Source organism: Carassius auratus, chromosome 41 (genome assembly GCF_003368295.1).
Source record: "Carassius auratus strain Wakin chromosome 41, ASM336829v1, whole genome shotgun sequence".
NCBI classification, from domain to species: domain Eukaryota; kingdom Metazoa; phylum Chordata; class Actinopteri; order Cypriniformes; family Cyprinidae; genus Carassius; species Carassius auratus.
The window spans coordinates 18,444,926-18,471,320 of record NC_039283.1 but is presented as its reverse complement, the minus strand read 5'-3'; the positions used below and the strand labels follow the sequence as shown (position 1 = coordinate 18,471,320).

Genomic DNA, 26,395 nt, shown 5'->3' with positions numbered 1-26,395 from the left:
TCTTAAATACGACATAAGTACCTTTTAAATGAAAGTTTGTGGGATTTTTCAGACCTGTTTTATTGTTTGCCTTTCCTCGTTTACGCAACAAACCACATGGGTTCTAGATCATGTCTGTTGCACAAACACTTACCAAACACCACTGATGACAGAGGACTGAGCTTGCTGTCATCCACACATCTTACTCTGTTCTGTACATTACATCAATACTGAACTAAATGCAGAAATGCAGCACCAGCTTATAACAAATCAAAGTGCTCAGCATCTCAAATCTCACTGTGTTTATTGGAATGGAGTATGTTGAATGACTGTCGTATAAGCCTTTTTGGTGTCCTGATGTCTCCTTATGAGATCAGACCTGATCTCTCGTTCTCTCTCTCTGGATCACTATCTAATTGGAATGGTTTCATGCTGTGCTTGCTTAAACAGAGAGAAAGAGAGAGAGAGAGTGTCGGGCAGCTTTCGACAGCCTACACTGCATTTCTTTGATCAAGACTCTTCTAGTTCCTCCTCCCAAAATCTTCACTTACCCCTGCACACAACCACCCACTCCATGAGATCCTCTGGGAGAACTCCTGGAAGTCTACGTGTGCATCCGTGAAGACTATAGCAGTCGGCCCCTAGGCTGTTTGTGTGTGTGTGTGTGTGTGTGTGTGTTAAGAAGCAGAATTGATAGTAAAAATAGACCTGCACATAAAAACTTTGAGGGAAAAACGTGTTTTCCTCCCTCATCCTCCACCAGCACATACACTTCGCCCTCCAATTATAATACCCGCCGCAGGACGACGGCTCCAATTTCTGTCAATACAGAGACAGGTAATGCCTCTAAATAACAACCTTAAATATTAATGATAGAGGGGGAGAGAGGAGGGAGATCAAGAAAAGAGCGCATTTTACATTCATAACTTTTAAAAGTCAAAGAAGAATGTGAAACAATTTGCAGGGAAGACTGCATAATTTTGGACTTTCTGTTAGAAGAGGTTGCCGTCAGGTCATCCTCGGGAAAGAAAAGCTGAATTGATTTTCCTCTCCGGTGGAATGACTGATTTGCAAAATTAATGTGTGCTGCATCAAGTCCGAAGGCTGATGAAAATAGACGCAAGGCAAGCAGGGGACAGATCGGTGCCGCTCCACTAATGCCGTCTGCCTGGCTTGGCGACAGCGAAGGAGAGTCCCGGCAGTTTTCGTATCGATCCACACGGCCACTGTCTGGCGGCTGGCACGGATCCCTCTCTGATGTCTGGTCGACATCTGGCTGGAGATGTCGTTTCAAGAGAGAAGCGTCAGTTCAGCTGCAAGTTTGTTTGATGCTTATCAGGATGTAGCCACAAAACGTCTGTTGGAGAGTAATTGCCACGATGGGTGTCATATGCATCACTGAGCGGTACGTGGCAAAATGTGACGCATCACAAGCCAACTTTCATGCTAATCGAGATGCACATTGACGTATGCTGACAGCCAGTCCTCTTGGAATTTCAGCGGGAAATAGGATGAGCAGGAATTGAATGAAGACTGATTGTGCTCCTTCCCACCACCGTTCCCAGCAGAGGCAGTAAGCACAGCCCGCTGCGGCCCCCCGGCATTGTTCCTCCCATGAACTGACCTTGTCAAAAAGGCAGAACCCTTGTGGCCGGAGCCGATCGCTTTTTCCTCAGGGATTGGCTGACTGGCATTGATAGTGAGAAAGTCACGACCTCTTGCTGACAGACCATGACACTAGATGCCTCTGATTCAGTGCAGTCTTAGCAGTCAGTTTGTTTAGGTAGGTTTATCACTTTAGTTTTAAATATATAACAAAAAAAAAACACATTATTATTATTATTGTATTATGTATATATTTATTGAGATTCAGTATAGTTTAACATTTCATCCTGATACTCATGAAAAACTGCACCATACTCAAAATAATAACACTGATGTTAAAAATGTCTCAATAACACAGCATATTGCAGTACTTGCTGTCAACGGAATGAGCTATAAAATGTGCCATTACTGCTACTTCTAGCATCTGGCATCTCTGGGACATTTATGATTCAGCAGTATGTACTGGATCCACTCAGATCTCGTGTCAGATGGCCCGACCCAGAGAGCAGTACAAAGTTAACAGGAAAGTACTTTTGTTTTATTTTTTTTTGGATCACCATTTTGATCAAATTAGCAAATATTTTATTTCATTTTTATGTGCAAATAGTCAGAAGTTTGTAGTCAAGCTTGGGATATTAATTGAATAAAAATAAATCAGTCATTTTCTCTATTTGTATTGCTATTTAGTTTTTGTATATATTTTGTTGCAAACTTATAATTTTAGATTAGTGCTGTCCACAAAAGTTGTTTTTTTTTTTTTACACAGATTACATTTTTTTGTCTCTCTTGACTACAGTAACCTTGGCACGCACAGGGAGAGAGAAGCGACCAGTGAGGATTCTTCCATTGCATTTTTCATCTAATCCCAATTGGGGGTCAAAGTGTTTCCAGTCTGTCAGCTGTTTGTCATTCTGTCTATCTCTCTCTATGCTCTTGAGAAGACTTTGCTGGCTGCCACACTGGTATTGTCTGTATATTAATATCTTTTTGGGTTCCTATGGTTACCAAAGTTGCCGCTCTTATCCCATCTTACACTGATATTGTTCAGAGTAGATTAATACTTAAATATGTGGCTTGGGATGAGGGCGAGTGTGTCTGTTTTATGAGGCGTGATAATAGCCCCTTAACTTTGTGCTGTCAGATGTGCCCCCCCACCCCCCTCTCTCCTCTCTCTCCTCTCTCTCCGTCATCTGCTCTGCAGGGGCAGACCCTCAATAATTGCCCGACACTCCTTAAGTCCAATTCTAATTTAGCCCAGCAACAGCAGGGTGGTCAGTCACTGGAAATCTAATTAGGGGGCTCCTGTGTGTGCGTCCATATATGTGTGTGTGTGAAATGGCGAATGAAATGACTGATAGCACAAAGGAAGCCATTTGGATCAGGGTTTAAAACACAGTCAGAATATGTGCCAGGAATATCTGGCCTTTTAAAGCCTGCTCGAGCTATTCCTACCTGAATACTGACCTAATTGATTTTGATTCAAAAACAAAACTGGGTAGAGGTTTGTAATCTGTTGATGCACACGTCTGCCTGCTAGGTGACCCTTGGATCATGTGATGATGTCATGGGACAGGTCTGTGATAGTGATTGGTTGTTTTTGAATAAACAGGCCAATGGGTGCGGTCTCAAATCAACAATGTCTTCTTTGTGGTGCGAAAGTCACACACACACACAGACACACACTGTGTTATGGGTTCCTGCTTGTTTTTCTCTCCTCTAACTAAGAGCCCATAAGCTGCTTCGTTAATTTATTTGTTTTTGTTTTTCTCGAGAGCTGTTGATCAGTTCCTGACATGCTCATTCGTCAGACTAAAGATGAACCAGAGTTCATGTTTGTCCCTTTTTTTTTTTTTTTTTTTTTATGTGATTCACTTTTTCTTTCAGCCTTTTTTAGCTCACCAGCTCAGAAAAACTGCTTTTATTCTAGTGATTCAAATAGTAGCACAGGCCCAAGATCATTGGTGTGATTCACGAGGAATGTGTGAAACGATTATACCTAGAATGCTACGCAAGTTTAATAAGCATGTTGGCTAAATGTAAATGCCAGCATATTTGTTCCAGTTTGTGTGAGGAACATTAGGATGGAGTCGGCTCCTGTTCTCCTGCCCAGAGACCCGGATGCTGTCTGTATGCTTCAGCAGCAATTAGCCTCAATCTGTGTGTGACAAACAGGCATTCAGTGCAGCTTTCTCATCATTGCAGGGTTGAAGCGTATAATTTAAAGTGCTAGTGCAATAATGTAGACTAATCAGCTGTGTTTATCTGCGGACAGAACCTTCTAGAGCACATCCACACCCTTTTTCCACTGAAATGAGACTGGTAACGTGCCTGAATGCACGTATATGTATGTCCATGTATAATATACTATATGAATTTTTTTTTTTTTTTTTTTTGAGATTTACAAACAGTTACATTTAATTGTTATTGTAGTGTGTGTTACATATCAATACAGGTAATCTAAATATAAAACTAAGGAGTTGCATGAATAAACATCCAATTTTTGCCAATACCGATAACTTCGAGAGTGACAACTACTGGACGTATATACATCCTTACCGAATTAATCTCAAATCCTGTTTTCCATCCCAGATCTGCATTATTTTTGGTGGAAATGTTCTGAACAGTTTCATCATCGGACAACTATTTTCCCAAGGGTTCCAGATGGCTCATTGAACACATGCAGGGATTTTTAATCTTACCAACTCAGAATGAAGTTCTAGAATCTCCAACTGGATTCTAGGATCTCAATAAGTATTGTGAGGGAGAGTCTGGCCTCTGCCCCTGTTCAGAGCTACTTGTGGGTCCCTGACAGCGGGGTTGCTGGGTAATGGGCTGTGGAGAGCCAGAGCACTAATGTGCTTAATCGTGTTTGAAATGACAGAGGAGCCCAGGGACACCAGACTTTATTATGTTGGACCATGTATACAGAGAGGAGACTCATTCAATTTCTGCTTCTGAGGGTGTGAAAGGGTCTCAGAGTGGAAGGCAGGGAGAGTGAGCGAAGTGTGTCCTTTTTATGCGTTGCTTGGGACAAAAGGGGGTGAATCGCATTAAAGAGTACCTAACTCTTATTTGAATTAAAAATCATGTTTCTCTCTCACTTCTTGGCTGACTTGATGTTCCCTTAAGCAGGTATTAAACCGCTGATGGAATTTAAATTCATCCGTGTAAGATTTTAATCGTAATTTTAATCATGAGCCAGCAGTGATAAAAGCTGGGCTTGTTAAACAGAGTCGACCTGTAAATGAATGTAGATCCTTTAAAAGCGATAAAACGGTGTAGGTCGCGTGCTATAAAAAGCCGCTGTTCTCTTCCCATCAAGATTTCCGTTTTGGCCTCTGCAAGTGTTTTTTTAAGTGCAGAAAGAGAGGGAGTGATGCACGGAGCCCTCAGTGAGCCAAGGAGCTGTTGGTAAATCCAAATGAATGTTGGATAATCAATTCCAATTCCAAACTCAAACTTCAGTGTGACCTCTTTCCTCCCCGCCACTGAAACAACTCTACCTCATTTTCCGAGGACCCGCAATGGGGCACAACACCCTGCCCACATCAAGCCAACTGAGAGCCAGCGCTGACCCAGTGGAGGAAGCGAGGGATAAGCAGGGGTTTAGTCACATATCGACAGCTGTCTGCTCATCAGTGTTTTGCGTCTCTTCAAACACCACATGAATGCACACTGATTAGAAGAGCAAGAGAGATGCGAACAGTTTGCAAACATGCATACACATTATGCCACCTGCCTGGAAAACAAGTGGTAAACTACTCGGTGTGCTTTGCAAGTTTTGACTTTCTTTTGTGAAACACGTATGGTAATATTGGTAGGATTTCAAAATAAAGAAATAAATAAAAATCGTTTTGTGGAAAAATTAGGGCTTCCCCCCTAATAGTAGACTAACTTTTAGTTGATGAGAAGAGGCTTGGTCAACAAAAATGTTATCAGTGCCTTAGTCACAGAAAAAAAATCCACAGGAAGTGGTGAGGTCATGCAATCCTTGACAGACAGATTGTTAACAGCTGGATTTTGTGTTAATACAGTACATCCAAATGCTCACCTATCGTTCATCGACTTCAAATAGCTTATCATTTGAAATAAGTAGTAACAACTTTACATGGCCGCTCAATCTAAGCCCCTACGTTGATTTGTGTTCACTCACTATAACAACAAATCTTTGCGCTTTTGTAAAATAATGAAAGTAACAGTATGCGCTATTTGCCATCTCTGACAAATTTTTTCCCTGACACATTCATCATCATTACTACTGCCAGTGTGCTGTGGCAACTAAAGGCTCATTAGCATAGTTGAGGGCAGCCCTGTAATCTTCAAATTACTCTTCTATTTTATTATATTTTAAAATGTTAATTATTCCTGTGGTGACAAATAATTTTTGGAACACTTGGAGATTTAAGCATTCTTTAATTAATAGAAAGTTAAAAAGAACTGATTTTAAAAATAAATATTTGTAACATTGTAAATGATTATAACATTTATAGAAAATAAAAAAAATCTGAAAGAAATATCTAACAACAACCAAAATGTTAATGACCTCAAACTTTTAAATGACTTTTATAGCACTATAGCAGAATGTCCAAACTGCTGTGTCCTGTACGATAAAAGTGAATGGTGACAATGCTGTAAAATTTGTGAATAATTATTTCAGCCAATTTCTTACACAAATATCATATGGCTTCACAAGACTTGGTTTGTAGTGCATAAGTCATGTGTACAACTTCTATGGTGTTTATTGCTTTTTTAATTTATCCCCGTCCGTTTTTATTGCATGGACAAGTGCTGCTCCATCATTCTACTAAACCACTCTTTTGATGTTTTACAGAATAATGAAGTGTCATATTGGTTTGGACCAAAATAAGTAACTGGTAAATGGTAAATTTTCATTTTCTGGTTAATCATTTTAATGTAAATGGATGTGGTCTGATTTAGACAGATTTGGCTTTAAACTCAGCGGTGTGCTACATATAAATTCTTGGAATTAACAGTTTTCTACAGTTATACTGTAAAGCCTATACCAAAACGTCCTGAGATTTTAATTGAGCTCAAAGGGAAACCTTGTGAGTGGGTCAAGCTCCCCCATTGAGGAAGACTACTTTGTGTGACAAACGAAATTATTGTTGGCTAGTTAATGTCCGTTCCATTATTGAATCTCTATTATTGAATTATTGAACTCTCTTTTGGTTCCAAACTTTAAAATCAGTACACATTGAAGTTCTGATTTGAACTAATCTATAGTGCAGTATTTTCAGTTTTTTTGTGTCTGTACATAATGTTTGCAAAGAATTTTAACAGAGCTTTGAAAGATTATCTACCCCTCAACTGCTCTTTGTGGTTGAAGTTCATTCTTTAACTAAAGTCAGACTGGCATACCATAAAAAGTCTTGTCAATGTTATTGATTAGCATCTGGTATACGGTCAAGCAAATAGTAGAAGTATTACACAATTAAGGTGATTTGTTTTCTTTGTGAACAGTAAATGCTATGCTGCCTTAAAACTTGGCTGAAAACATCTCAACCAACTTTGAGAATCATTGTGCCAAGACTTGTAAACCATTGCTGGAACCTGGATTTATTTAAGGCTGGCTGTGATTTGCAGAGCTTTACAGAGACTGAGAGAGTGAGCTGAGGGGAAGTAATTAAGTCCAAATCCATTTAGGTCATTTAATAAATTGAGGGACACGTTCACTGGTTTCCCAGTTCTATCACTGTTCACATCAGCTTCGAGTGCTGATTGAGATGCCATTTGGAGCATGTATTAATGGCAGCAGAGAGAGCAGCTTGGAGGAATGGGCTGTCTGGTCTTATCTGTGCGACTTCGCTGAGGTCTCAGACTTTTGGGTCTCCAAAGAGTGCTTCGCCTTGAGCAAAAGGGACATCTTTATATTGAAAACTATTAAGGCAGGAGTTTATTAAGGATTAATTTGACCTAATTCCTTTGAGGTTTTTAAAATCCTTTTTTGGATTTGTTCTAAACGCTAACCTTAAAGTCGGTGTGGAATGAAAATTCATCGATTTATTAAATGCATATTATTGATCTCATTGTGAACTATTCATCCATACATTTTTTTTCATGACCGTGTATTTTTTTCATCAAAATGTCAAAAGTAGATTTTCCAAAATTACAGATTTAACTCTAATGTATGCCAATCCATTTGTCTGGCTAAACTTTGCTCCTTTCTTATAATTTTCACATTACAATCGACTTTGACTTGCTTGATAATCCATTTCACTTGGATGACCTTCACAATGTGGAAGAAAGATCTGCTGCTATTTCAATTTTTATCAGGACTTTAAGTATTAGACTTTAATGTGTAATTTATCTCATACAATTGGTGCTATGTTTTTTGTTTTTTGGTGAAAATTTTAAATGTTTTTTATTTTTACACTGTATTCATACGTTTTCACATGATTTCTTCCCCATCGTCAATTCCTTGAAAAGCAACACAGCTTTGGTTGTGGTTCTGCAGTCATAAGACATCCGGATGGTACAATTTGTGCATATCTGTCATGATCCTTGTTTGTTTCCATATAAAAACGACCCCATGATCCTTTCAGCCTCAGTCTGGGGAAGTTACTGTCTCACATTTTGTGCTGTAGTAGTTACAGAAGAGCATCTGTTTTCCTAAGTGTGTGGCATATGCTCCGTCAGAAGCACACACTGCCCTGTCCCTTTCTTTTTTTGGCCATTGTATTATGTAGAATAACCTGATGCTAAACTCATTAATGCCCGTATCTCAGTCAATTATGAATCTAATGAAAACATTAAAAGCGTTCATTAATAATTCCGCCTATTTTCAGTAGGACTCTTTGGCAGGAGACTTAAATTTTTCCCATTGCCCTGAAAATAAGTTTTTGATCCATCCCTGTTGGACTTGTGTAAAAGTTGACAGACTGAGACGGCATCCCAGAAGCCTTTGCGGTTAATTGAGTCAAGTCACCTGTGAAAGACTGTACAGTTTGAGTCAATGAGCCAGGTGCCCTCCAGGTTGGGGCCCATATAAAATAACCTTGTGTTCTCACTCACTTAGTCCATCTCTCTTTCTTTCCTGAGTTCCGTTTCTCCATTATTACATTGAGCGTGTTAATAAGAGAAACATTGTCTAAATCTGTGACTTCAGGGTGCTTAAATATATAACATTTAATTGAAAGTATAGGTAAAAGTGAAAATTCACTCATTATTTACTTACTTTGTTGACAAACCCATCTGAGTTATTTCTTCCAGAAAGAAGAATTGCGCTAGTTGCTATTTTCCAATGTAGTTCACATTTATTTCAAGCTTCAAAAATGAAGCAAAATAACCATAATAGTATCCTAAAAGTGGTACAGTACATGTGAATCAAGTCTTCTGAAACTTTTATATACCATTTTACAACACTTTCTGAAGCTTAAAATCATCGCCCCTTATCATTGTAATTGGATGTAGAAGAGCAGCTAGCGCAAATTCAAAAATTTCTCCTTTTGTCTCCACAGTCGTACAGGTTTTGAATTACATGCCAATGACTTTCAAAATCATTCAGTCACATGTGCAAGTTGTTCAGTCAGGTAGAAACACAAAAATTATTTTTAGTGATGTTCGCAGTGACCATTTTTAAAACGGCCGTTGTAATGATCGTTCCTATTTGTTGTCTTTTCAGGTGGTGTTCAGTCTACTCTGGGTCATGCTGTGTGGCTGACTTCTATGCTCTAGCTGAAATGAGGTTGGTGATTTTGGGGTCGCGGCCCCTCTTGGCCTTGACCTTCATGCTCACCCTCACCTGCCTAAAACATCTGTGCCATGGTGCGCCGCCCTTCCCTCAGGACCTGGAGCCCATCAGCACCGTCGGTAGTGAACGTAAGTATAAAACTACAAAACACCAGCAGTTCCTGGGATAAAAGTGAGATTATTTCTCCAATTTATTTTTAACTTAAGACATACAAATAGTGTTGAAACCTCAGTTTGTTTTCACATCTTCATAATTCAATCGTGGCAATTGGAATTATGAATGCTTTATCTTGCAAGATATATTGCAATAGGCGCATTTAACCGTATCCAGAGTTTGAAAAGTAAACCTCTTGCCAAGCAATTAGGTCTTGGCAGGCTTAACGCGTTTCACATGCCAAATACGTATATCAGCAGCCATGGCTGCCAAGTCCATCCTCACTCCACCTTCCCATTCCCAGCCATAATCTACCCCATCCTGATTCTTCTCCCCACGCTACTCCCCAGCTTCCAAACCCGCTGGGTCTGAGAGAGCAGCTTTACTCGAAGCTGCTGTGAAGTTGTTACTAATTGACAAATAAAAACTCCTCAGTTTTGGCTGTGTAGCAAACAGCGGGGTATGGAGAGGCCGACTCAATTGCAAATGAAGTGTTATAGAAGTCTTTACTGTTTTATGTTGATATTTTGTGGACAACTCATTTTTATAAAGTCCATACAACCCAGCAAAATATTATTCATAATTCTTTAGAAAACCAAAAAGTGTTATTTTACGTTGATTTAGTTGAAGTTGTGGCTTAGTGGCTGGGTTGTGAGACATTCAGAACACGTTTTCTTTCTTCTGTGGAACACAAAGAAGTATTTTTAAGTTTGGAAACCAAATATATTTTATTATACATCCAATGGAAACTGAAACTGTTTGTTGACCAGCATTCTTCAAAATATCGTCTTTTATTTATTTACATATTTTTTAAAGCTATTATTTTCCTTTTCATTTTTCTTTTCTTTTCTTTTTTCCCCCGGAAGAAAGTACAGAAAATCATACAGAAGCCAGCATTTTCTGTTTTGGTTGAACTATAAATCATGTGGGTTCTTAAAGTTGCTATCTGCTGTAGCTTGTGGTCCCATTTTCACATTCATTTCCTATAATTTTAACTTTCAAACACAGAATTCAGCATGGATGTACCATGATTGGCAGGAGAGGCTCGGGGTATCATGTTCGAGCAGATACGGGAGCTTTGCAGCGTCCTTTGTTCTGCTGAAACAACTGGACCACATTTGAGAGAGCTGGACTCCGAGCCATTGGTGTACAGATAGCTGGGGCTAATAGAGCTCTCCAAAAAGAACATCACACGAGTAATGAGACCCATTCATCAACCATTTCCGCCTGTGTGTGTTTATGTGCTTGCCATATGTGTATGTGTGGTTTTACATCCTGAGACTTGGCTCAGTTGTACAACTTCTACACATTGTAACCTTTAAGCCCATTAGATGGCCGCATCCGTATTCATACTGTAGCTAAATATGGTTGTCACTCCTCTTCTGAGTGCTAAATACTGTCCTGTTTACACAATATTTTTAGGGCAATGACAACTGCAACATGCAACCAACAGTAACAAGCAGTGTTTTGTTTGTGCCTGTCAAAGTGATGCTTTGCAACAACATGTTTGGCTTGGACTGTAATGTAAGGTTTGCTCTGCAGCACAGGGATGGTGGGAGCAGCTACAGTGCACAGAGACCATCTCGTAATATGCAAATGAGTCAAGACTGGTACCTCAATTTCAGTTATTTTTCTAACACCTCACCTCAGAAGAGCTGTCAGCTACTGGCATAACTGCATTAACAACTAGTTATTCAGTTTTCTTCTGTACACAAGACACATATTTAATGCATAATTTGATTGTGATCGTCACTATCTTAATTCTCAGGAGTTAATTTCATTGTTGAATTGGGTTTTCATTGTACAGAAGTCAACTGAACAACTAGTTCTTAGTAGGTGTATTTGCATATTTATCTCTCTCTCTCTCTCTCTCTCCACCCATCGATGGTCCCATCAGCCCTGTGGTCTTTGTGCAGCCCACACATAACAGGTGGAAAATAACCAGCAACTTTAACAAAACATGGAAAACAAGCTTTAACAAATCATTGTGTCTCTGTTCACACTGTTGGCATCCATGTTTATTAAATTGGGTTTGAGAAACTTGTGCTATAAATTGATCCATACAAATGGTTTCTCATGTCATACAGTGTGATCAACTTTAATATGTACTTAAATCACTGTTACTACGAGTAGAGATACTTTGAGTACAATATATTGGTATTGATAAATATATATATATATATATATATATATATATATATATATATATATATATATATTAGGGGTGTAACGGTTCACAAAATTCACGGTTCGGTTCGATACGATACACTGATGTCACGGTTCGGTTCGGTTCGGTTCGATACGTTTTAGATACAGCAAAATGTAAAAACATCTCAACTTTTCAGAATGCCGCAAGCGCACCGCGGGTCATGTGACAAGAACCAACCAATCAGCTTCATCCTTTCCCGTAACAACGTTGAGAGCTCAGCCAAGATGAAGGAACAGCTGATCATAGTTGTATATGGATTGCAATTTTGAAATAAATTCAGTAGCAGAGCTACTGCAAGCGATTTTTAGAGCTGCAAATCCATTTATCCTTCGCTGAAATTTCCGCGTCTCATGGAGAGAGCACGTCATTGTTGCTTAGCAAAGACAGACGCCTCAGGAGAAAGACGCGCTTAGCGTTTTCCATGCGTTTTTAGGCACGATATGTGAACGGCCCCTAAGGCGCTCGCTCACTCAGCACGCGCTGAAGGCTCGTTGCAAAATGTCTAATGCATTTAACAGACCAGAAATATAAGATCCTAAAATAACCAACAGGTCTGGTGTTTGGGTTGGATTCCCTGTAAGCTACTAGTGTCTAAATGCTGCAGGGATAGTTTGCTGCGTGCATGTTTCTCCTTTTTTTCGTCTTTTCCCAGATAGTACTGACGCATATATCCCAGATATTCTCGCTGGCGTTTTTTTTTTTTTTTTTTTTTTTCCAGCTGGTGTACCCTGTCATGTTGCAGATGCGACATACCGTTGTTTTTTTATCCACCATTCTCTTGCCATCACCATTATAGCTTAAAGGGAATCCAAAGTGCACCCAAACACCAGACCTGTTGGTTATTGGAGGATCTTCTCATTTCTAGTCTGTTAAACGCATTGGCTATTTTGCAACGAGCCTTCAGCGCGTACTGAGTGAGCGAGCGCCTGCTGAGTAGCCTAACATAAACATATAAGATGGTGTTTTTTTCTTCTTCGGGAGTGTCAGGGGCGTTGCCTGTTACGTTGTTTGGGTTATTGGGCTACCTTGTTGAACGCATATCATTATATTTCTTTCTCTCTCTTTTTTTTTTTTTTCAAATATAATTAATTACTCCAACGAACCGTTCGGTATACATAATGCGTACCGCGTACCGAACCGAAAGCGTCGTACCGAACGGTTCAATACGAATACGCGTATCGTTACACCCTAATATATATATATATATATATATATATATAATTTTTTTTTTTTTTTTTGAAAGTATTATTTGTGTTTATTTATTTTTTATTTCTCGATGTTGGCAAGAATTGTTATGTTTTCATTACATCCCTAGTTTAGTGTTATTCACACCTGCCATGGGAATACAAACTTTGGTTATTTGTTCATCCAGAGAGTATTTGAGTCTTGACAGCATAAAAATATAAATTAGACCTGTTAGTAAATATGCTGTAATACACTACACTGCCCAGATGTTTGCCTCAATCTGCAGTCTGCTGGAGTTGATGCTAGTTGTCATTCAGCAGATTTTGGGTAGTTGGAATTGGCAGATTTCACAGAAAATCACGTAGTTGAAACATGTTTGATATTATAACGCTGTTTTTTATTTGTCATGCATCTCCTAGCACCAAGGTGCATGTTTCTGGATGAGTTTAGACGACTTGAAAGTCATTTAGTGTACGATGCCTGTTTACAGCGAGTGTATGATGCTTATTGTTTTAAAATTTAAGTACATATTTTAAAAGTGTATTCCTGCCTTTAAAATGGAAAACTGCAGTTTGGTAGAATAATCTTGAATTATTTTGAGGAACAAAGCTGAGATTTCTCAAATAATCTCATGCAGTGATATTCAGACTTATGAGGGTCGTGTGGATTGATTTTTCTTTCTCATATCACTGGTTCATTGGCTCTGGCTCTATGTTGAGATGCAGACACTCTGGGTGAGCTTTATTGAGTGATGATCCTGCCGAGATCAGATTATGGTGTTTGCCAAGTCAGTTTCTTTGAGAAGAGAGTGAAGATTCAGTTCCAGTTTAACCCTTGCATGTTTGTTTGCTGTAGTTCCTGAACATCAGAGCGAGCGTCAGTTTCTGGCTGCAGCCACCTGTCGTCTGCCAAGCTCCAGAGGAACTCTAACAATACACAGCTTCATAATCGCTGAATAACTGTAGTAACAGGAATCATTAAAACGTTCAGATTTTCTGTTCACCCCAAGGTCATATTTTTCAGCCTGTGGCTGCTACTGTCCAAACAGACCTGCAAATTAAAGGCCCTGCAGGTCACTGTAGAAAGTGAAGGCTCTGTGAAAGAAGAGCAAGCCAAAGTGACTCATGACTCATCTTTGACATTGTGCTAGAAATTAATCTATTTAAGTGTAAATGAGATTAATTAGCAGATGATGTTTGTGAGTGTAAACACTTATCAACATTGCTTGAAGCAAAATTAGATCTGTAATATGAATCATAAACATGAAAAGTTTTTTGATATGTGGGGATCCCCAGACAAGAGACAGGAAATAAATGGATCAAACCTCCATGCTAAATATTGTTAATTTAACATTTCTTAATTCTTTACTTACATTTTTTTTAATTGTAACTTTCTGTCTTGTTTTCCAATAAAAAAAATATTTCAATGTCCTTAAAATTAGCAAAATTGCATAAAATGTGACTTAAAGGAGCGGGCTGATGCTAAACAGTACACTAAAGTACACTAAATCAGGGTTTGTATAAGTTTCGGAAAGTTTTTTTCAAGCCTGGCCCGCCATGACATCATAAAGGGTATAAATCCTTGTTTGGGCACTTCTCCCAGAAGAGCGTGTGCGCACATCATCCAGAGCGAGAAGAACATGAGCTTCCCATCAGCCTGCTTCATTTGAGTTATGGAAGTTGTCGGTGGCACTGCACAAGAGTTGCTCGAGAAGGATTTGTCATTTGTTTTTAGCACAAAATCAACAATATCATCAAAAAAGTGTGTATTTGGTTGTGAGGAAAAGCTAACATTGTTCAGCTTCCCAAAGAACCCAGCGTTAAGGGAAGAATGGATGCAGTTTTGTTTTTCCAGGGCCCAAACGGACTTGTGCAAGTGTGTTTGTTTGTTCTTGGCATTTCAGTGACTATTGAGATTTGTTTTAGAAATTTATATTGTTTTTGTTCATGTTTTATGTTTTATGTATAAATTGTGTGTCATGTCCCCTTTTCATGTCCCCTTCTAAATATATGCATTCATATAACTATTTTTTTATTTTTTTTAATGTAACAGCTGTATATCACTATTTCCAAAAAAAATGTACCTTATTCATGATTGTCAACATTTTTAATTGATTTCTAATGGCTGATAAATTCTCAAAAATACATTACATTTTAAAATATTTTCAAAAAAAAGTGTATTTTTAAATCGTTATAATATTGCCACAATACTATTTAATTACTATTTATGCTATATATTTTTTGTCCAGAATAAGCATAAGAGACTTCTTTCAAAAGAATGAAAAATAAACCTAACCTAAGCTGTAGATCTCTTTTATTTGGGTTTTTGAAAAACAAACTACTTGCCTAAAATATATCATTTTTTATAATATTTTCTTTCTTTTTTTTCTTTTTTTTTTTTTGTAAAAATTATGACACATTTATATTTTCAAGTGTATTCATTTATTTATTTATTTTTAACTGCAAAGTTGACTAATTAGCAAAATACTGATTCCATTTTTTTTTTTTTTTTTTTGACCAACCAGAATGTTATTATTAAAATCTTATGAATAATCCTAAGAAGTATAGATACAATATGATGTGATTTACACATTTATTTGTAGTTAACAAATCACATTTAATTCGAAAAAAAAAATCTTATTAAAATAAGAATATCCTTTAGGTGCATCATTGACACAGAGATCAGAGTAGGCAGTGAGCATTTCCAGTTGATTTTAACCCAGTCTTTCTCTCCTCCTTCATGAAGGCACCTACCTGTACCCCAGTTTCCAGGGGAACATGTCAGATAACGACACCGCCAGGCTAGGACTGGATTTTCAGAGGATGCTGCGGATTAATCACATGGTCTACATTGCTGCAAGGTATGTCATGTCAGTTCAGTCACACACTCACACAACACCACAGCCACACACATTTCAAAAGATGCAACATCGACTGGGAATTCCAGATCTCCTGATCGGTACACACTAGTGTTGTTTATCCAGACGCCTGCAGCAGTAAGACTCGCACACTAATGATAAGGGTCGTGTGATTGGGCCAATCAGTCTCATTCAGACCTGGATTGCAGACAGATGGATGTTCACTCGCTCTCTTACACCTCTCTCACCCCTTCTATTTCCTCTCTGTCTGTCTGTCTCTTCACCACTCATGCTTTCTCTCTCTCTCGTTTTAGCTGTCCTCTGCACCTTTCATTTCAGCTCAAGGTGTTATTGGCACTGTATTGTTATTTATTGAAAGAACTGGCAGAAAGAATCTGAGTTGCAGTAATCCTTGATGAGAATATTGTCATTCCTATCTCTCTTTCTCTGTGTCTCTGTAGAGATCACGTTTTTGCCATTAACCTCAGTGCTTCAGCGGAGCACATCGTCCCCCAACAGGTAAGCTCACCTTTTTCTCAACTTCCTGTTTCAGTCATCTCTAATGGTTTTCTTTCTCTCAGATCGGTGCTGTGAATGTGTGATGTTGGAATATTCACTTTTATTCGTCTTTGGGGAAGGACCATTCAGAGATCCCATTTTTCAAATGAGCAATTCTCTTTATGGTGGCTTTAAAGGACGCATATTCCACACTTTTATAGCAGTGTCTGTTTTTCCCTGAGGTTCACTTGAAATGCTAGTCAAGGTCTTTAACACTAAAAAACAGCCGTAATTCAGTTTTACAGAACCATTTTCTGCTCTTTGTGACACTTAGAATTAAATAGGCTCTTTATGCAACTGTACATTCTGTAATATTTCTATAGGTTGATGACTGATTGTGATTAGCTAAGATCATTGCGTGTGCGTTTCATTAATTAAAAAGCCTCTTCACAGAAACCTGTGCTGAAATGGGTAGCATGCTGTAGATGGATGGTTGTCATTTTCAACAAACGTGCTCTATTTTGGTGTTTTAATTTATTTATTTATTCATTTAATGTAATTACATACGTGACCCTGGACCACAAAACCATTCAGAAGGTTCAGTTTCTCAAAATTGGGCTTTATACAATAAGCTGTGGTTTGTTAGGATTGGACAATATTTGGCTGATATGCAACTATTTGAATATCTGGAATCTGAGGGTGCAAAAAAATCTAAATACTGAGAAAATCACCTTTAAAGTTAGCAATGCATATCACTAATCAAAAACTAGGTTTTGGTGTATTCACGGTAGGAAATTTACAAAACATCTTCATGGAACATGATCTTTACTTCATATCTTAATGATTTTTGACATAAAATATGGAGAAATATTTGGTCTGTCCCACATCAGAACTGTTGACCTTCTCTATCAAACAACTAAAATTATACAGCAATATATATTTATAAAATTGGTCAATTAGTAATATTAATTACAAAAATATTTTGTCACCCAAACATTTTTTATTATTATTTATTTATTTTATTTTTCTCAAAACTCTGTCCAAACTGCAGTTTGTTTATTTGTTGTTTACAATCAAATAAAAAAATGTCCTATTTACTAAATGTTCATAATAGTGAATTACAGGCTTCATATAAAATGAATGGAGAATAAAACTGTTCATATAGAGTTTAGCTTCACCTCCTGAGGTTCACTTACAATTTCAAAAGGTTGAAGCACTTAACATTTGTCGAAAAAGAAAAGAAAAACGTTTTTTTTTTTTTTTTTCATTAATTTTTGTACCTTATTCAATAAACGTTGTTCTTGTTTTTCCCCTTCTAAGAGACCAATTAACTTGAGATCTAAATGTTAAAGTATATATACTTATTGGTTTAAATGACAAAGGAAATTGTGACTGTCTGCTCATAGAGAGATTGCTTTCTGGTTTTTGTCTTTTGGGTCTCTCTGACATTAATATCTTAACTGCTGAGAGTAAGATGTCACTGTAGCAAATATTTGTGTTAGTGAGAGTGTTGTTTTTAGCTTGTCACGGTATGTGTGTGTGTGGGTGTTGATTGCCTGTTGTTCCTGATGGGTGGGCTCACATGGGGCGGCCCAGTAAATCTCTGACACCAGCAAGCACCCGGACGGACACACACACACACACACACACACACACACACACACACACTTGAACACAGCCTGCTAACAACCTCAGGGATCTCTCTCTCTCTCCCTTCTTATTGCTCACTCCTCATCGTCTAACTCTCTTTTCTCCTTTTTATGTTTATTATGTGTTTATTATGATATTGAAGTAAATGAATTTTTCCCTTTGCAGCTGTTGTGAATAGCAATGAGCCCATGATTGTCTGTTTGTTTGTGTGGTAGAAACTGACATGGAAGACCAAGGATGTGGAGAAATGCACAGTCAGGGGGAAAAACAGCGTGAGTACACAGCCCTTTTATTTCACTTCCTCCCTGCAATTGTGATAGAAGTCAGCAACTGTTGCGTTTAGTGGTTATTAGTCTTCATCTAAACGGCAGGTCTGGTCCACAATGCGGGAAAAAACAACCAACATAGACAGGAAGAGACCACAACACATATAGATCATTTAAAATGTTTTATAGGATGTTTTGGTGTTTTATTTTAAATGTTATTAGACAAAATAGTATAGAATTTTAATATAAGGCAGCTGTGGCCTAATGGGTAGAGACTTGGACTAGTTACCAGAAGGTCGCAGGTTCGAGTCTCTGTGCCTGCAGGAGTTGTAGGTGGGAGGTAGTGAATGAACAGTGCTCTCTTCCACCCTCAATACCCACGGCTGAAGTACCCTTGAGCAAGGCACTGAACCCCCAGTTGCTCCCGGGCGCTGGATCTATAGCTGCCCACGGGTGTGTGTTCACGGTGCGTTCACTTCTCACTGCTGTGTGTGTGTGTGTGTGCACTTGGACTGGGTAAATGCAGAGCACCAATTCCGAGTATGGGCAATCATATTTGGCAAATGTCACGACTTTCACTTTCATATAGATATCGGTTTATCAATTATTGGCCATAACATAAATGTAATTGTCAGTCAGAAAAAAAATTGCATCCTTAAAAAAACATGCCATCCTCATGGCAGCCAATCAGATTAGATCTTGGCAGATCAAGAATGCACGTTCCTGTGTTGTGGTCAGTATGTATCAGATGTTCAGTAAATGGTCTGGGCCTAGACTAAGTGACTCTCCACGGGTCGCTGCATATACATGTAGATTTGTGAACACACAGGCTCTATAATATCATTGTTGGTTGAAGACTGAGTTGCAGGAAGCGAGTCAGATCCTGGAGCTCAGCATAGGGATTATGGTAATTTGTGTATGTGGAAGTGAGGGGAAAAGACAGTCAGGAATGATGCTCAGTGTAAACTTCAAGTGTGTGTTTCAATATATATATAGTGTGTGTAAAAGCCAGTGTCTTGTCTTTCACAGGATGAGTGTTACAACTACATCAAAGTGCTGGTGCCACGTAACGATGAAACACTCTTTGCGTGTGGAACCAATGCGTTCAACCCAACATGTCGCAACTACAAGGTATGATGAGTCTGTTTCTGTCACACACACATACTTACTCACTGTAGACGCCTCCTACAGATGCGCAGGTTTCTAAAGCTCCCTTTTAAAGAATCAGAACTGACAGTCTACATGCACACGTTTACCTACATTTGTCAGCATTAAAATTAATTTGGATATTAGGCCTTTTCTAAAATGTATATACCCTGCTTCTCAGAAATGAATTCGTATCCTGTCACACCTGTTTGCAACCTGAATTTGCCGTGAGGGAGTTCTGTGTTTTCTCTCACCAAACCTGGCTGTTGGTAAAACTAAGCATTTTTCTGCAGCTGCAATGTTGACGCATGTTAGTCAGACATTAACTAGGTTTATGTGTATTTTGGGATAATCCCTAAAAATGATGAATGGAAGCACCAGGAGGTAAATAAAATGATTAAAAAGGACATTACAATTAAGGTGGATAAAAGTTTTATTCAATGAGAAGACATGCACATAAACTACAACAGAAATGCAATTACCGAATAAGCTCCTAGATGCATCTCAAGAATATCATGGGACTTTGCTTCAGGTCATGTGACTGAATAAATCACTCAAATGATTGGCTGCTATCATTTCACTCACTGTGGAATTAGGCCTGTCCTGTGATTGATAGTTTCCATCAACATGAGCAGACAGGTTCCTGAGCGGTGTGTGTGTGTGTGTGTGTGTGTGAGTGTGTGCTCCCGTGTGCTTGTTTGCCAGAGAGCATGTAAATCTGACTAAACTCTGAAGGAGGCCAGCTTAACTCACGGATGAGACTCTGCTCTCAATTTTTCCGTTTGAGGCTCTTTGGAGATCCTGATTTATGCACCTTACCCTGAAGGCATCTTTTCTCCATATCCCTCTCTTTCCTCCTCTGCGATTCTCTCTCCATCTGTCTCCGTTTCTCTCATTCACAGTCTCGTTTTTTCTGCATCTCTCCGAGGAAAAGGCCAGTTTGTTAGAGCCCTGGAGAAGGACGATATGTCACGTCGTGCAAATCATGTCACTCAGTTCCTCTGCCTCGTCTTCTCATGCATTCCTTCACTCTCAAATCACAGCTCGAGAGGTTACACATTAACTGTGGAGAACTTTCTGGAAAACTGTGCAGTTGAAGGAGAAATAGTAGTTTTAAGACTTTGTATGTTTATGTTAGTCAAGAATTATTTTAAGCGAAGTATCCATAATGAAGGCTTTCTTTTGATAGGCACAATATATTGGTGCCATATCAGCTGAAATATTAAATATATTTTATCGGTATTGGTCAATATTGGATATATTTATTTTTGTGTACTAATTTCCCAATATCGGTGTATGTCAAGAATTATAGTCAAGAATTCTTGCACCATAAGCATCTTTAATAAGGGGTTTCTTCCGAGAGACATAATATATCTGTCATTTTAGTTATAAGCTGAGATATATATATATATATTTTTTTTTTTTTTTTATCGTTATCGGCCGATTTTGAATATTTATTTGTACATGCTTATTTCCCAGTGTATGTTTGTTATTAAAGGATTCTTGCACCAAAAGCATCTGTAATGTAGGTTTTTTTTTTTTAGAGAGGCATGGATATATCTGTTATCAGCTCAGAAATTAGTCATTAGTGTGTGTATATATATACTGATATTTCTTTTCTTTTCTTTTTTTCAAAGATAACCTTTACAGTCATCTATTTTTTGTTTAAATTTTAATAACACTTACCACTAGCACTGGTTTTGCTGTGTTTCACCATTCGTTCCTGTATGAGTTAGGTTATATTTCTATTGAAGTTATATTTAGACACATTAAACAACAAACAGGCGCACTTTCCTCAATAGAGGTATAGATAGTCACTCTTTGACATAGAACCAATCCAGTGCTGTTCCAACTTTAATTCCCCTCTATTCTTCTCTATCCCTGTGAGTTACAGGGCAGTGTAAGTGCTGGTGAGCTTCACTAGGTGTTAATCTTCTAGGGATGACACACAATGTGACCCTGAATACCAGAATGCCCATAGGACCCTCTCAGCTGCACTGCTAAATGTGTTTGTGGGTGTGTGTAATCCAGTCGTCTTTGTGAGGACATCTCTAGCCCTGCAGGGTGAATATCTGTGTGGATTTGTACACCGATATGTGTGCGTCACCCAACAAAGGCATTTAGCATGCCGTTTTATTCTGTGAACACCACAGGTCGGGAGCTTCTGCTCTGCCTCTGACTAACAAGAGAAACTGGCACACTGTCCACATCGTACAGTTCCCAAAGAGAAATAAAACGAAACAAACCTGGAACACACACCACCCACCGGCCCACATTTATAACACTGGATTTCAAGCTCCCAAAAGTCTGTGCAAAAATCACCAACCAGTATTTAAAACATGCCCTTAAAAGTATTTATAATGGTGTTTTATATGAAGATTATTGGAAGTATGTTTTACAAGAAATGTACTTGGAATTATTCGTGAAACTTAACAGCAGTTTCAGAGTGAAAAATAGTTTTACAACCAAATATTTTTCATTGTTGCCTTAAACGATTCACCATTGCGTCAGTTATTTTCTCAAAAGATTCTGATTTAGAATTTGCAAGATTAAAGGGACAATTCACCCCCCAAAAAAATGACTTCAGTCACTTACCCTCACCTCTTTTTGCCCAAACACTGAACATCAGTGGGGTCCAAATCATTAAGGAATCGAATAGTGTTCTATTTCTAGGGTTCTTTAGTTGGCTCATTGTGTGTAAGGGAACTTTTTTTTTTCTCTATCTGGTCAGATGTCGTCTTTGGAGCAGGACGGAGAGGAGGTGGTCGGTCAAGCCCGTTGCCCTTTCGAATCCCGCCAGTCCAACCTTGGCCTGTTTGCCGGTGAGTTGGCAGAGCACCAGCCGTCTAGGGAAGAAGACACCAAAACCTCCTATAATCTCACAAGTGTTCCACTGACATTTTACAAAGCGTAGGAAGTCGCAGTGAGACACCAGTGATCACAGAAGCACAGAGCTTCAAAAGGGACATGAGGGAGATGAGACGCATCTCTCTTTTTTCTCTTTGTGCCATATACACACTGAACTGAGCTCTTCTTTGTGGGGTCCGTGTTGTTTTGATTCATCCATACTTATTTCTCACCTCACTTCCCAGGCGGTGACTTTTATTCAGCCACAATGACAGATTTTCTAGCAAGTGATGCAGTGATTTACCGAAGTTTAGGAGAAAGTAGTCCTGTCCTGCGTACCGTGAAGTATGACTCAAAATGGCTTCGAGGTGAGTCACCTGTTATTCAGCAACCTACATTTATTTTCTGTATAATTCTCAAGTTCTTATTTTGAATCATGTCTTGGTTTATTTAGAGCCTCATTTTCTTCATGCCATTGAGTACGGGAACTATATCTACTTCTTCCTCAGTGAGATTGCAGTGGAGTACACCACCCTTGGCAAGGTCAGACACTTCAGTTCAATTCTTCAGCATCCTGCTAAAAAAAAAAAAAAAAGAATTGAGATTTTCCTGAAAAAAATATGTAAACATCCTTAAAACAGAATAAATTAACTTGAAGCAAAATTGCATATATATGCGATTTTTTTTTTTTTTTTTTATAAAGCCTAACAATTTAACTAAACGTAAAACTAGCTATTTATCAATGTACATTTGATTAATGTCTCGCACTTCCTTTTCTTATGTCTCATTTACTTACACCAGGTGGTGTTTTCTCGGGTCGCTCGTGTGTGTAAGAATGATAATGGCGGTTCTCCAAGGGTTCTGGAGCGCTACTGGACGTCTTTCCTGAAAGCCCGATTAAACTGTTCGGTTCCGGGCGATTCGTTTTTCTACTTTGACGTCCTTCAGTCATTAACCAATGTCATGCAGATCAACCACAGGCCTGCGGTGTTAGGCGTCTTTACCACTCAAGCCAACAGGTACCGAGTCTCACCACAATATATTTTGACAGATTTCCAATCCATTTGGTTTGTCTATGAATAGTTTGTTTGTTGGAAAAAAAAAAACATCCAACAGAGCTTTTATCTCCTCAGCATCACCGGTTCTGCCGTATGTGCGTTCTACATGGATGACATAGAGAAAGCATTCAGTGGAAGGTTTAAGGAGCAGAGAAACAGCGAGTTGGCCTGGACGCCAGTTCCTGATGAAATGGTGCCCAAACCACGGTAAGACGTCGCAATATGAACAATCCAGTCGATTGTTTTAAATTTACAAATCAAACCGTTATTGGTAACACTTTATAATAACTGCATGCTATTAATCATTAGTTAAGCATTAGGAAACAGTTAATTCATCATTTATAAAGCATTAATAGACATTTATAAGCAGTTTATAAATACAGATATAAATGCTTTATATCTGCATATCTATAATGTATTTAATAATTGTTTTTTCATACTTTATTAATGATCAATTTATCATTTCTAAATTAAGTATAGCATTATTTACACACAAGTTATTAAGGAGTTGTCAGTGGTTCATAAGATCACTTAGAAATTGTAAGTAAATGATTAATAAACTATTTAAATGTGCATTCATACATCTTTTTATTCAGACATATAGTAATAGTTACTTATAGTGTTAATAAATCGTTTATTAACGTGTATTTCTACTGTAATTCAGGGTTAATTCACGTAGTTGAATTACTGGCAACTCCTAAGTAACTGGTTTGTAAATAATGCTATACTTCATTGAGAAATGATAAATTGATCATGAATGAAGTATGAAATTACACATTATAGATATGCTTTTAAATCAAAAATAAAGCATTTATATCTGTATTTATAAACTGATTATTACTGCTTTATAAATTATGAATTATCTGTTTACTAATGCTTAATTAATGATTAATAGTGTGCAGTTATTATAAAGTGTTACCCAGTTATTTAAATTCTGATAGTATTTCACATACTGAATTATACTAGTATTATACTGCTTTTACTGTATTTTTTGAAAAAATAAATGAACATGACAAACATGAGATGTGTGGAATGGTTCTTGTTAATTGTATGTGTGTGAGCTGTTTTTGTAGATCATTTCCATGAGCCTTCATGTGGAAAGTCTGAGCAGGTAGAGGTGTTATTGAGTTCTTTTCCTTTCTGTATCTCTCTCTAGGCCTGGGTCCTGTGCTGGTGATGGCCCTGCTGCTGGTTATAAGTCCTCCACAGATTTCCCTGATGAAACTCTTACATTCATTAAGTCTTATCCACTAATGGATGAGGCCGTACCGTCTGTCAACAACCGACCCTGTTTCACACGAACCACTAGCAGGTACGCACACACAAACACACATTCTCCAATAGAAATTATACACTTGACCACTTATTATTTTAGCACTCTGTGTCTCTCTTTATTTCTCCAGTTGTTTTCTTAACATCTGCATTTCTTTCTCCAGAGGAAAGGCATCTGTTGTTAGTGTTATATAAGCGTTTAGTGTTGTGATGGGAAGACATGTTTTAGATTTGTTTTGTTGACTAATTAGCTTATGTTCCTGGTCAAGGTTCAAGCTGACCCAGATTGCTGTGGACACAGCAGCTGGCCCATATAAGAACTACACGGTTCTGTTTCTGGGTTCGGAAAATGGACGCGTTCTGAAGATTCTCGCCAGCACGCATCCAAACTCCACCTACAGCACGCAGGTTTTGGAGGACATAGATGTTTACAACCCCAACATGTGAGTCATATTGCATGCACACACTCCTTTTTTGCGACGTGATGTTATTTTGTTTGCCCACATTGAAAACTAACAAAAATGTATTCTTTGTTGTTTAATGTGCATCTATGTAGCATTTTGGACCAGTATGTTTTCATTGTGGGAAGGAGAAATCTTTTTTTTGAAACTTATCAACCATTAAAGACAGACCTACTATGAGCTGGAGTGTTGTAATCAGTGATAAATGGTTTTGTTGAAGCCATCAAACTGCATTATTTTAACTTCCAAGTAATTGTGTCCAACAGAATGTGTCCATTACTGGTAAAAACCCAGAATTTTGCAAATAAATCTCCACCAATCAGAGAATCACTACAAGAAAATTTAAATACTTTAGTGCCCACACATTGCCAAGAAAGCACTGCAAATGACATATGGTATATATTTTTAGATACATTTATATTAATATATATTTATATGCATACAGTATATAAGTGTGTAATATATATATCAGTCCCTCTAGAAAAACGCGGATTTTTTTTGTGATTGTTGCGGGCAAAAATCCTTGATTTTGCGGCAGGTTTTCTTAAAAAATGCGATGGAATATGTGGGATATTTTTGCAATCGTATGCAAGGAAATTGCGGGAACTTGCAAAAACTGCGGTTTGATGAAAAAGAGAAAAAAATGTGACACCGCTAAACCATATGTCAGAGCACTGCCCACGAGGCTATAGCTCTGAACCTAGTCTGCATTTTGATAGAGTTTATATATAAAATACACATTAACTGGACAAGCCTGAGAAATAGTGTGAGTTTATTGAGTCAGTAGTGAGATTTGAGCTGAAGACATAAAATTGTTGATTCAGCTGTCAGGTTTTGATTATTTGAAATATTTTATTGAAACCGTTTCAGAGATTTTAGTTTTTATTCAAGTAGACAAGAGCTATATCAAGACGGCTGCTGATTGAACTGACTTGCCGTAAAGGGACTTTAGGTCTACCCAGAGCAGGAAACCAAGCAACAGAGAAAATGTCACCTGTCTGAGCAAACACAACTTCACCGGCAAGGTTCTTTACAAACACATCTTCACTGTTCAACTCTTTTTCATGCAGTTCACACTCACTGACGGGTCTCAGGTGAACATAAACATGCACACACACAACCCCAAATCCAGTGTCGACAGAGGCGTTTGATTAAGAGAGAATCACTCCTGCAGTAAATGGGACGGATGGTACGTGTCGAGCTGTAATTGTACTCCTGGGATCTTGCCCATGTTTGTGTTGCTCTTGTGTATCTGACAACCAGCCTCAACTCCAGCTGAGACTCACTAGTTCCACAACAAAACGTGACCACATCTTCAAGCAGCATTGCTCACTTTTTCCCCTGAAAACCCCACCTCACGTAAAAGTGACCCTTTGGGAATGACACTTAACATGATGAAAAGGATTTATTTTCATTATTACAGATACTGAGGAAGATGAATTGCAGTCATCCTTATGGCATGACTTTCTTCAATCAATTCAATAGGGGGTGACTCATC

The 26,395-nt window shown here is 38.3% G+C and overlaps 1 protein-coding gene across 2 annotated transcripts in view; it reads left to right on the top strand.

The window, feature by feature from the left end:
• LOC113059164 (semaphorin-6D-like) overlaps window positions 1-26,395 on the top strand; it is a 71,558-nt gene that overhangs the window by 18,058 nt on the left and 27,105 nt on the right. For both annotated transcript variants that reach the window (XM_026227448.1, XM_026227449.1), the window contains 12 exons: window positions 9,227-9,423; window positions 15,588-15,702; window positions 16,161-16,218; window positions 18,063-18,119; window positions 19,143-19,244; window positions 21,991-22,081; window positions 22,352-22,474; window positions 22,561-22,649; window positions 22,908-23,125; window positions 23,240-23,371; window positions 24,321-24,476; window positions 24,706-24,879. In XM_026227448.1, the coding sequence (XP_026083233.1) occupies window positions 9,227-9,423; window positions 15,588-15,702; window positions 16,161-16,218; window positions 18,063-18,119; window positions 19,143-19,244; window positions 21,991-22,081; window positions 22,352-22,474; window positions 22,561-22,649; window positions 22,908-23,125; window positions 23,240-23,371; window positions 24,321-24,476; window positions 24,706-24,879 (1,512 nt within the window). The remainder of the gene's footprint in view (window positions 1-9,226; window positions 9,424-15,587; window positions 15,703-16,160; window positions 16,219-18,062; window positions 18,120-19,142; window positions 19,245-21,990; window positions 22,082-22,351; window positions 22,475-22,560; window positions 22,650-22,907; window positions 23,126-23,239; window positions 23,372-24,320; window positions 24,477-24,705; window positions 24,880-26,395) is intronic.